General features: G+C 39.2%; 1 protein-coding gene across 1 annotated transcript in view; it reads right to left on the bottom strand.

The window, feature by feature from the left end:
- Positions 1-13211, bottom strand: part of FGGY (FGGY carbohydrate kinase domain containing) — a 133018-nt gene that overhangs the window by 41192 nt on the left and 78615 nt on the right. The window contains exons 8-9 of the mRNA XM_086462351.1: positions 4900-5007; positions 1467-1528 (exon numbers count right to left, since the gene is read on the bottom strand). Of these exons, the coding sequence (XP_086318477.1) occupies positions 1467-1528; positions 4900-5007 (170 nt within the window). The remainder of the gene's footprint in view (positions 1-1466; positions 1529-4899; positions 5008-13211) is intronic.

Here is a 13211-nt window from a genome sequence, read left to right as displayed (position 1 = left end):
ATTAACTTTATAAAATATCATCCTTTTTATAAAATATTATAACCCTTTTCATGAATGCTATCCTCCACGGATTTACTAACTGCAGGAGACTCAAATTCAAAGTTATGATACCATATACTCGGGTAACACGGAGTTCTATTCCCAATATGCTGTATTTAGCATCCTGTTCGCATCACAATCCAAGCTTTTTGCACTATGAAATTAGTTGCAGTCAGTCAGTTCAGTATGTACATAGCACAGACAAGCAGGCTGCTCTATACTCATTTTTCCAAAACAAACAAAAAAATGGCTTATCCTGGAATTACAGGCTAAACTAATTGTCTTACGCTTGTGCTTCACAGGGGGGCACCAGAAAAATGGCCTGGAAGCTAAAATTTTGGAAAAAAAACCCAGATCAATCCTTATTCCAAACACATACAGATGCATTTATTTCCGGATTTCCTTTTTTAAAGAACAACAAAGAGAATTCAAGAAGCATGAATCTATTTCATATTGAATGCTGTCCAATACATCACTGGGAATCCTGGACAAGTTCTTAACAAACAAGTCAGGCATTGTGCTCTACAAAGCATGGAAGGGTCATCCAGAGAAGCCAGGTAGCTTTATCCCCCCAGGGAGGACTGAAAACAACTGTCTAACTGCATGCACTTAATACATCTATCAGGACTGACCCTTGCCTTTTAGACCAGAGTGATAAACTGAAGATAAAATGCCACATTTGATGTTTTTTTTCTTTAACCTCAGGAGGAAAAACAAATTAAAAGAGAATCAAATTTTCACGTGTGCCTAACTGCTCAACTAAGATCTCTCTGGGAGTGACATGAACCATCAAGGAATCCAAGCCAAAACACCTTGAGAAAGTCCAGATCCGACAGAAGTGTCTGGACTATCTTCAGACACTTCTAAAGCAGACCAAACAAAAATTCCACATCACACAAAGCCTCCTGCTCAAGGAATCCTGGAGTTACCTCCAATTCACTCCTACATCTTAAGTTTTGTCTGAAAATCCATCCTGGGTTTCTCTGTCTATTTGTGCTGCCGTGCAGGAGTTTTTCATACAGTAGCTATGCCTTCCTTTAGATGACTGTTCCAAAAATACTGAACAATATATTCTTAATTAAGCTATATCTCATCCTTGGAACTTAATATTGTCACCTACAAATTAAGACACATCATTAGCCCACGGCATAAAGGTCTGCTAAACAGGGCTGATGCTATGGCATCGGAAAATACCTTGGGCTGGATATAAAAGCAGTTGAAAAGCAGAAAGTTAGCATCACCACTCAGATACGCCAAAGGTATCTGAGGGGAGCTTAAAGCTTTCATCTCTGAGCAATCACCTGGCAAGCCTTTGTAAATACTTCCAACCCACTACCAGACTGTTAATTCCCCTGTTTCAGAATAAGGAATACAGCATATCATCAGTTTGTAAGGCAGGTATGTGATAAAGGAATAAGAACAGTGACCTGGCTGCAGCTTTTGACTGTAATTCCGAGAAGGAGACATGGCCTCGGACCACATGATCTATCTGAAAAAGAGGAAAGCAACAGTTTTGGGATGATTACATCTTAAAAGTTTGGTCCCAGAAAAGGGTAATGCAGTGTTGTAACTTTAAAAAGACAAGAGAACTTCTAAATTACTCATGAGGTATTAAGTCCTAGTCCTAGTGAATCCAGTGGCAAAACTCCCACTGACATTACTGAATTCAGGATTTGGCTTAAAAACAGTAAGAAAAAACAACACACACTGCACCAAAAATAGGCAAAATGCTAAGCACGCAGCTCCTCGGTCAGAAGAGCAAGCTGAAAGGACGACTTTTTTTCCTGTCCAGTGCTACCTGAGAGCATGTCCTCTAGTCTGTCCCATTCTCTTGCATGCCTGCCCTCATTGGAATTCTACCAGGAGCATCTTCTTGGCCCAAATCCCTACATCTTTCTATATCACACTGTTATAATAAAACACAAGGTGTGTTGTCATCCTGATAGATGCTCCATATGTTCATTGCAGGAAACAAAATGTATACCCTGACAAGCAATTATCGCTATAAAAAAGATCAATATAAGCTCTGTCTTATAGTCAATTTATAAATCAGCTTGTCCTTTCACTCCAGAGTGGCTACCATTATTCACAAAACAAAGTATCAGGTATAGTAGCATGGGCTTTTAAGACAATAATTCAGCAGGTTTTGTGGCCTCTTGATAATATCCCATCAGAAGTGACTGTAAAAGCTAAGGAGGCAAAACTAGAGACCTTAATAGCACTGAGTATATTTGGCAATACCTATTTAGCAGCAAACCACATTAGGTATTTGATTTTTAACAGCATGAGTCTGGTCCTTAACCAGTGTAGGAAAACATATATAATGAAGTGTACAGATCTGAATACAGCAATAAAAATAATGTGTGCCTGTTCTTTCTGAGATTTGCATCAAAGACAAAACTCAAACATGTGCATGCATTAGAAACAAAGCTCAGGCCTGAATTTTGCAGCCTTGCATAATCTCTTTAGAACATAGGAGCAGCTCATAAATTCAGAAATAAATCTATAAATAAAACTCACATATATGTGTGTGCTATGAAAACACTTCACACAAGACTGTTATAGAAGGTATGAAGTTAGATATTTAAATGTCCTTAATTCAAGACATGGCCACATGAGGGTTGCATCTAGAAACACTGCTCTTCTATTCTTTATTTTACAGTTTGTAATGATGTCATACCATCCTTTGCCTCTGTTGTGCAGTATCTTTCTTCCTCTAAATTTTGAAAAATCCAGTGCAAAAGCCCATGTGATACACAAGCAAACACGCTTTTTTAAAACAAGTGGAGTTCTTAATTCTTCATTTGGACTTTATCTGAACCTGTTTTCAAAATCTAACAGACTTTTTTGCAGCTGTATCAATAAAAAAATGAGTTACAAATTTTTAAAGGGAAGTTATCAGTTTTACTTCTAAGAAGTTCAACAGACTGTTCAAATTTCAGGAGGAGAATTCACCTTTGGGCATAGATCAAGCAATGAGAAGAATCCAAATACACATCCATTTTTTTTTGTTTTCAGAAAGCAGGACCTTAAAAAGACTACAGCATTAAAATTAGAAAGATAACGAACGCAACCTGTCCTCCACGCAGCGCATGTGCGCTGTTTCCTCCTATGTGTTTTCTGTACATACAACCTCAAGAAAACCACATGAGATATTCTCAGAATGTTTTAATGAGACAGCTTCCCTAATATACCTAACAGTACTTAGCTGACTTCTGCTATGAGCCCTAACAAGACCATACATTTTATCCAGCAATTTCTTTAATGGCTCAGGAATGTCTTGTTCTCTGGTATTAGAATGAAAAGGATTTTTAAAACCATCTTTCTGAAATGGCCTAACTCTCATAGTACCTTTTAAGTGTGAAAACCCTGAGCCAGCCAAGAAAAAACACTGACTTGCTGTATCCGCTCTAGAGCTCAGTTAAGTGTCTTTACCCACTTTGGATTAAGCAGAGACTTAGCCTCTCAAAAGTGTTCTTAGAAAGAAATGCACAAGATTTGCCATTTTCCTCTTAAAGTGGTGGTGTTACGAGCAGTATATTTAATTTTACTTCTGGTTGTAGCAGTTACCTATAAAACAGGACACTTTGGTTCTAGCTCCATCTTGACCTGAAAAATTCAAAGCGCACATATCCCACCTGCTGCGAGCGCGCTTTAGCCATGAGGCTGAGGACAGGTTGGAGATGGGATGGGAAGCGGAGGCTGCAGGAGAGGAAGGGGGATGACTCTCCCACTGAAGCTGTAACCCTGTACAGAGAGGAATGTCAGATTCATGTGGCCAAGGAGAGAGCACAGGAGGGAACACCAATTCGTAGCTCAGCACTTAGGGTGAGTCTGGGCTTCCCGAGCCAGGATTATTTCTGATTCAGTGACTGTTCCATATGAAACGTATAAATGCAGTGATGCCCCAGTCTACTACTTCCTAGACATGTACTCCCATCACTAGGCTTTTAAAAGGTGGGTGGTGCTAGGTCTGACAAAGAGAGCAATTACGCCTGCGATGTGTGAAAGACCAAACCCACCTGTGTGTTTGGTGAGCTTACAGAGGACACCCACAGGAGCCAGCCTGCCTCCTGTAGTTTCTCAAGAGGAGCTTTGCACCTCACCCCTAAGGGCAGTCAGTGTTTCTACAGGCTGAGCAGGGAGACACGCAGGCAGCTTTAGAAGCTTCCAGGGTTAAGCAGCCACTAAGGTCTTGCTGACACTTTTGGACTCAAGCTTAAATACTGTTTTACATCTAGCCATTCTTTAAATTTGACATTAGTGTTTTAGTTCTGACTGCTTCCCTGTAAATAAGAAAAATTCATTTTTAGAGAATCCAGTCTGGTTTTAATTTCTATTGATAAATTAAATTAACCTAATAGAGTTAGACTCTTTGCACTCAAGGAAAGAACTGAGGTCACAGTATTTGCAGTACCTATCTAGACAGGATAACATGTAAATATATTACTATTCTGTCCATACAATACATCTTTCATTTATGCCCATCAATGAACACAATTGTTCTATATAACACACTATGTGTAATTTTCTTCAAAGTCTATCTCAGCCTCCTGCTAAAGTAAAGAATGGACGCCTATTTGCCTGTAAAGCAACATCAATAATCATCACTATGATCATAAAAGGAAGCCATGCCGTTAGTGCTCTGCCCCATATATAATCCTCTATCAGTATGCAAATGAACAGTTTGTAAGAGACGTAACAATCAACTGTTTCTTGCTTTCAGCAGTGTGGTACCTCCTATGATCTTACAGAGGTGTTTCAAGGCAGAGCTCTGCCTGAATTGACAGTAAAGCTATACCAAACGACAGCAGTTATGGCAGACCTCCCATCTTGGAGTCCGTTTGTGTCTCCACTTACCAGTTTTCCTGTAGCACTTTGACCTCCCTCATTCAACCACAATCCAGGTACCATTGCAGAGAAATAAGGTCCCCAAACACCAGGCACAAAAATGGGTGTTTCACTGACCTGGAAGAGCAAGAGAAAGCACTAGTGAATCAAACTACTTGTCAAAGTAGGTACTTCACAACTAATGTTTGGAAACTATCTAAGTCCAATACGGAAAATGATTCCTGCTCCTCCACTGGAGTTACCAACATGAGTGGCGATATATAGGTAGGGATTTACTCTAAGGAGAATGTGGAGAAATATGTCCCCCATTTGCATAATTTTTAGATGACATGACATAGCTGCAGCTACTGACTGCACAACTGCCCCCACTCACTCCCATTTACAGAACAGCTGGGTTTGGTCACGCAGAAAGTTAAGAAATTTCAGGAACAGGAGCTGTATTTTACAGGGGGAGAGAAACTGCCTCACTTCTCCAGAAAAATACCCTTACTTAGAATGGACAGTTGGATACAACACTCTGCTTGTCATCAGAAAATACAGCCAATGTGATTGGCAGCTGGTGTTTAAGGAGCACTCATCCTGTATGTTTTCAGAGTTAAGAATCAAGAGAGAATCCTGCTGACAGAGGGAACTGAGGTCCCCTGAGATCTGCTATCAGCTCTCAAGGCCTGCAGCAGAACTCCAAGCTCCAGGGCTCTCACAGGGTTGTTAAGAGAGTTAGGTGCCTTCAGTGGAAGCTGCAAACCTGGGCTGGGCTAAAGCGGAGTTGCTTCTGTTAACCAACAGGAAGCATTTGCCTGGATAAACATTAGATTCTGACCCTTACTTTGGCTTAGCTTCACTTACACATGCCTCTCCTTCCTTCACACCTGTGAACCCTTTCATCAAGGCAGATACCTAAGCACTATCTTCCAGAAACTGAGCAAGACCAAATTCTACCACTTGCATATAAATATACCACCCACCTATAGCGATACCCTGCTCCTATGCAGTATTCTAGTGGTTAGACCACTCAGGATGTGGGAGACGCTGGTTCATTTCCTTTCTCTGCTTCAGAAGATGCAAATTACCAGTTTATAAGGGTGGAGGGCATTTTCCTTCCTCTTATAAAGCTGTTCCACTTTCAATAGACTAGATAGACTTTCTAGGCTTTCTTTCTGGTTCAGAAAGAAAGCCTAAGAAGGCAGGCTCTCTGGTCTAGCAAGTCAGGCACAGCACACGATGGGGAATGGGGCAGTGGAGCTTGGGTCCTAGTACTCGCTACAAAGACTAATTATGTATTCTGCACTAGTTGAACACATAATTCCTGCAGCAGGGGCTGGAGAAGACAGGCCATCCCCTGGCAGGCTACCTGCTTCTCTTGGAAGCATGATTCATGTTTTCTCTTCCAGCATCAACAGAAATATTCAAGGTATATGCAGCCACGATTTCACTGGGGAAAAGAAAAAAGAAAAAAGAAAAAGCAGGACTGCACTTCCCATTGGTACCTGTTAATAGAATGTCTAAATCCGCAACTGTTGTTCTCTAGAAGGCAGGAAGTGCTCCAAGTGGAGGAAACAAGAGAACTCCCTAACAAAGTAAGCCTGTACATTTGCAATGCTGCAACAGCATAAAAGAGAGGTCTTAGTCAATGGGACAATGTTTTTGTGTATTTAGACCTTGCTCTTCATTAGCACTATTCTGAACCCGCTGAAAGTCGCTTAAGGTTTGCTAATGATTTCAATAAAGCCCAAATTTCACGTCAAAATAGGTTTGAGGAGTAATTAAAAATTCAGACCTGATCCTGTTAAACTTCGTACACATTCCCCCTATATTTAAACAGGCCATACTTTAAAAACAGTTTTTGTCAGCAACTAGGGAATATGCTCCAAGATGCAGTTTAGTGGCATTTGTGCATCACACATGTTTAGTAAATACACCAGCAGGGAGGTTTCTGCACAAACAATAGTCTGCTCAAGCCATAAACTTACATTACAGTCGATTCTTGTCATGAAATTAAGTAGGAAAGCAAAACAACAAAAACTGGTTTCTCAAAGTACATCACCACAGTGTCCAGCAATCCTGGTTTCTCTTAGGGATGAATCTAACAAATACGAGAACCTTGCTCAGTTCTTCCCTGTCAGCTCCAATGCACTGACTTACTTTCGCTGAAGATGTATGTGTGCACATGTGTCTGTGTGTCTGCGTAAGATTTTGGCTGACTAAACCCATTAAAGAGCAAGAATAGCTGCACTGAATTTAAAAAAGCATTTATGACTCCAAGTAGACGAAGCTACGTCAAAAACACTGCAAAGACATTTGGTTTTGTTTTGTTTTCTTTTAAAACTACAAATTAATATAGCTTTGAGTTTTCAACACCTCTATGGGGCAAGCCTTCTTTTACAATTTCAGTAACAAAATGAAGAGCAACAGAAAGCAATTCCTAAAATAACCTGATTTTTAGACCAATTCCATATCACTGACCCTACGAGGAGACTACACAAGGTCAAAATTCCCAGTTAGTATCTGCTCCAAACTAGTGATGGAAGCATGCCGAGAACCAAAATGTCCCCTCTCATTCTTATTCTATAGCTGTGGACACAACACATGTCTCTACATGAACATGTAGGGCAGAAGAGGCTTGGGTTTTTGAAGTCTCATCTCAAAATATTTTTGATGCAGCAAACTTTGCAGTACTCTGCACTCTACTGGGATTTCTGAAAGAAGAATCTAGCCACACCAGATGTATCAAGCTTAAAATCCAACGGCTGTGGAGTCTGAAGAAACCAAATAGTCTAAGGATATTAAAGGCATAAAGATGCTTTGTGAAATCAGGGAAAGTTCTAAACATCAAGAAGGATAATGTAGTTTTTAAAAAATAATAAAGAAACCCTTTCTTCTAACATTAATCCACAACTTACCATATTGTCCTATATGTCTGATAACACTAAAAGTTTCTGACTGATTAAAAGACCAAACTCTCCCTGGATCCAGTACTTCTGGCCTAGTATTTTGGACACCCACAGCAATTTGCCAGGTCAGGATATTTCTGTGCTGGCTCTTCTCAAATTACACTGAGATTTTTCTATCTTCTTACTACTGAAGTACCATTTGTACACATTCCAGCAAACTTTCAACACATAAACAGAGCACACTAAGAGTTGCGTATTGCCACGCTGAGGGATAGAGCCAGGGGGGTACTAGGTTATCTTTTTTTTCTGTTGTGGGAACTTTTACTGGAATAAAGAACACTGGCTATCATCCTGGGCTTTATTGATACTGCATATGGTATCATCAGATTTCCTATTTCCTCCTTCCACTTAAGAGTTTAATTCATGCTTTGCAGACTCTGGGTTTTGATGCACATAGAAAGTGAGAAAAATGGGAAATGACATACTCCCCAAAACAGACATACAATCTTTGAGAAACAACAGAGTGAACATTCTTCTGCAGATATATGCATAAGAAATAGCAAATGGTTTCCATTTCCCCTCCTTGAAATATCTGAATGATCCTGAAGTTTACAAGCCATGCAGCAGCTGGCATTTGTATTTTCATAATAGAAAGTCCAAATTCTGTTTGAGTATACATACCACACAATCCCACTAAAACACATGACTAGACATACGTGTAAGGTTGGAGAAATAGTGCAAAGTTTGTCACAGAACCCAGAAGATAAGCACAATTTGCCAGACTCAGAGCTATTTTTGTTACACTAATACCACGTCCTTTTCACAGATTTCTATTGCCTTCAGACATTCTTATGATGACATAGGAGGATCAATATGGTGTCATTATTTTTTTCCTTTAATGAGCCTAAGAAAATCCTTAATCTTTTTAGTAGAAAAACAACATCTGTTTTAGATTTATGGACAATTTATTTTTATTTTTAAAGCAAGTAAGAGATGTCATCCTTTGAAAGTTAAAATACAAATTCAAAGAGAGCCTCAGATTTTCTGCCTTCTATTTAACTTAAATTCATCCTGTGACACACTCCTATTGTGAGGCATACCAACGGTTAGTATTTTTTACATATAGTGAAACTGAAACACAAGAAGATACCCTCTGCTAGATGTCAGAATGATCTCTGTACAACATTATTGCAGCAGGAATTTGAAGATGGGAGATGAGAAGAATCTGAACCTATTCACACTTTGAGTCATAAGCAGCATCTATAAATATTTCAGTTGAACATAGCCACATGGAGACTATTGCCCTCATCTGTGATGACACTTACTTACTGAAGTATTATACTCAGACAAGCAATTCCACCTCACAGTTACTCCATCTGCGGATGGAGAATAATCCTTTTGTGCAGGAAAATGTCACCTTTCCCTGTCTCCCCAACACACACATTCCTCCTTGCTCAGCCCTTCACTTCAGCTGAGATGAGCATTAAGCAATTCCAAGATTCCTGCTCTTTTGAAGGGGGGGGGAAGAGTTCAACACCTTCTGAAAGGGAGAAGCAAGGGAAAAAAAGTTCTGTCTGGGAGGATTTAACCTCAGTGTGTGATTTATAAAAGATCATACTAATATGTAAGATATGTAAACATTACAGAGCAATCAGAAACAAATGAAATGATGAATTCAGTTTAACAATATTCAGCTGTAGTGCAACTGCCAGAAGGCACTTTTTGTTATGAATAGATCATTTGGATGAGTTACAGGCCAGATTTCAACCCTGGCGTGTACTAGGAAAATCAATGTCAAACTATCTAAGATCAGAAGGTATCAGCAGTACATCTGGCAGCCCACAGAAATGAAAATTGTCTTTAAAATATATAATGCGATATAGAACTAAGCTAAAGTATGAAAGGACCTCCTCAAATGGCACTAATGTGAGTTCTTTAATGTATTTAATTTAGTTCAGCCCTTCCAACTTGAGTCTCTCTATAAAACAAAAACAGGGAAAAAAATCCACCTCTATTGTACCAGTCTATGCGGAAAAAAGCACTACTTATCACTTAGAGGCTAACTTATAGCTCATGTAAGTGAATCAGGAGTCAGTGCCTTTAATCCAAACTAAGTTCAGCTTTTAGGACTGTTGTTTGGTACATGGAGTACAGACCTTCACAGACAGGAATCACCTAGGCATATAGCCATCCCATAAAATGAGCAAGTTGCGATGTGAGATTTATTTGACTTTGCTTTGCTAGACTAGCCATAATGATCAGGCACATGCTTGTGTTTCCTCCTCATTTTTATATAAATGTTACAGCAATCAGAGACAAGATAAAATAAAACACACCACACTGGTGAGAGCAGTTTTATGGAAGCATGAATTTCAGCAGAATTTTCTTCTTTAGATGACACCATCTGTTGCTGGTGTAGGCTTACACAAACTTCTTACAATATCGGAGAATTTGGCTATTACCTGAAAAGTAAATCTTAATATGAACAAGGGATAGTACTATATATCCATCTCCCATTTTCGTTTCTGCTTCCTAATATTGGACCTCTGATATCTGGCAGCACTCTAGTATCACTATCAGATTCCCTGTTTACTTGCAGTATGACATAGAGAGAGAAACTCAAATTTCTTAGGAACTATTCTTGACTTACACTCACTTACATGAAAGCAAAATTAACCCTTCATTTACTGTCACAACTGTTTTAGAGTAACCATTTGCTAGGTCAGAAGATTCGTTTGAAAAATCACCTCCCTTATCAGCTTCTACAGCCAGAAATTCAGAATAACAGTTCCTTTTGTTAGGCTAAGGCAGGTACAAAAAAAGACCTATGATACTAACGGAGAGTAGGGAAAAGAAACAAGCAAAAGTACTGTATCAGTCACCAACTAATAAATGCTCTTTACAGTACTGAACTTTGATCATTGACAAGTCAAATTCTTTCATTAACTTCTCTGCTGACTTTTAACTTTCAAAGTTTCTGACTGACTGTGGATTGAGAATACCGACATTCATTCAATTCAGGGGTTTTTACACTAATGCATAAAATCCTGTATTAAGAAAACAGCATTATTTTGCTTCTGCTGACAGATGGGTCTTATATAGCTATTCAACCACAACTCTCTGACAAAGAATGAAAAAGATTCATAAAAAAAGGAGAGAATTCAAAGGGAAACCCAAGAATGTTTCATTTCTAGGTTTCTGGTTCAAACTTAGGTCATAGTAATAGCTCCTGAACGTGTGATTTAATAACAGCACTTTCTGGCGGCATACATATTAATTGGGCGGAGCTGGAGCATGCAATTGTGTTTTCAGGGAATTGATGCCTACTCTAAAACTGCCGTCCTGGCATTATTTCTCAAGCACTAAATGGGTTTAAAACTAAGCTTCCCCATAACTGTGGGGGCAATTGTCTAGGTTAAGCCTCTGGTGATTACAGTCAACTTCTTAAAATACATTTATTAGTAGTAGTAATTACATATTAAACACATAACAGCATTCAAGCTTTAGCCTGATGTAAAATATATTTAAGAAAATATGGGTTTGGAATGCAAGAATCAAAGAAACGTACTTCAGAACACAAAGGAAATCAAAATTTATTAATATTCCAATTCCTATAGGTCATATACCACCAGTAATTTATTTGATTATATTTTAAGCTTATGTCCCCTGGCCATCATCGGTTTGCTATGCAGCTGCATAGCTTGCGGTGACAAGTCACATAGCTCTCTTCATGTGACAGGTTGGCATCCCTGGGGCCATCCACAGTGACAGAGTTGCTCTGCAATGACATTAAGACTAGGCCACAAAAATTTTTGCATGGAGCTAACTTTATCCCACTGGAAGCATGGAAGCTACTCGAGCAACAACACAGAATGAGAACGTGGACTTCGGGATTCTGCCTGAACAGATCCATCCACAGATGATTTTGGTAATCTGTTTACATGCAGTTGAAGAATTCTGGCTTATGTGATGAAATGACTTTCATAAATGCCTTGCTGAATATGCACTCCATCATTTGTTGCCAAGGCTATGTCACAGGTTTACCAAACCCAAAGACCTGGAAAGTTACTAAACCTCAGAGACTCCCATTTAGTTACAATAGCAACAGAATGAATCAAAGCAAAACAAATTGTACAACTACATCTATTGAGGTTGTGCAATAACAAAAAAAATAATATTCAAAGACATCAGGCAATATTTTTAAGATTTCTGACTATGGAGCCAGGCAAGGCTGAAAGAGACAGACAAAGTCAGACATCATCCACACTTGAAAAAGTCACGCAAGAGAATCAAAGGGTTCTGGGCACTGCCCAGAGTGTAAACTTACAGCCAGAGAGTTGCCTGTGGTAGGTAAGCTGAAACACAAGCATGTATTCAGTATTCTTTTTTTGCCCAACTCGGTCTCTTTTGTGTTGGCTGTAGTAAAGACATGTTTTTATGTCACTCTTGCCCCTTCACTGTCTTTAGTCTCATGGGACATAAGTGTAAAGGGTGACTGCTCCCAGGACTGGAGCTCTGGCAGAGGCATGTGTGCCTATTTAGTTCTCAGGGCTGGAGGCAAGTGGCCTGAGGGGTCTCAGAGGAGAGTTTACACCCAGAAAATGTCACTGAGAGGCTGAGAAAGAAGACAATGATATTGCTTATTTACACACCATGATAACGTTAAGAACGCAGGTCCAGCACATTTCAGTCCAGCAGCTCAGCAAGGTTCCAAGTGCAGCAGAGCCACAAAGGAGATGTATGACAACATTAAAACAAAGACCTTTTTGAGTTTGCTGCTTATTCTGCAATTGGTAGTATCATAGACTTGTATGACAAGAATCAAACCAATCACAACCACAACACCACCCTTAAGTAAAAATTGCCAGAATTAGAAACATACTGAAAGAGTGTGCACCAAAATGCAGACTGGGATCTGAAATTTCTGATGATGATTTGGAGCTCTTATTCCAGTTCAATTCCTGCTTTATTTGTTTTCCAGCCAAAACTTTTAGTACAACCTAAAACTAGGAGATGCAGATGAATTCTTAGGGACTACTATTACCTCTTATTCCAAAAAGTAACTCCTATGAGAAGGGCAGCAAAACATGAATGACACGCATGCAGAACTATTTCTGATTTTTTTAATTTTCCATAAAACATTAACTGGTCTACAAACTATAGACCAAACAAGGTATGCAATTAATGCCCAGTGAAGAAACCACACTCCCAGGGCACTTGATTGCCTCATCTCTGAAAATATTTCAGGTGAGTTCTGCGATGGGACTACATACTGCACAACCTGGCTTTATATCCAACAAGAATAAACTAGAAGAAAACTACACTGAGATAATTAAACATTTCCACTGTGAGATATTTTTTTTCAAGGATAAATAAGGAAAGGTATTTGAAAATTTTTTAAATCTTATGATTTTTTAATGAAAGAGTATG

This window comes from Leptosomus discolor, chromosome 3, assembly GCF_034619465.1.
Source record: "Leptosomus discolor isolate bLepDis1 chromosome 3, bLepDis1.hap2, whole genome shotgun sequence".
NCBI lineage: Eukaryota > Metazoa > Chordata > Aves > Leptosomiformes > Leptosomidae > Leptosomus > Leptosomus discolor.
This window is presented reverse-complemented; position numbering and strand designations above follow the sequence as displayed.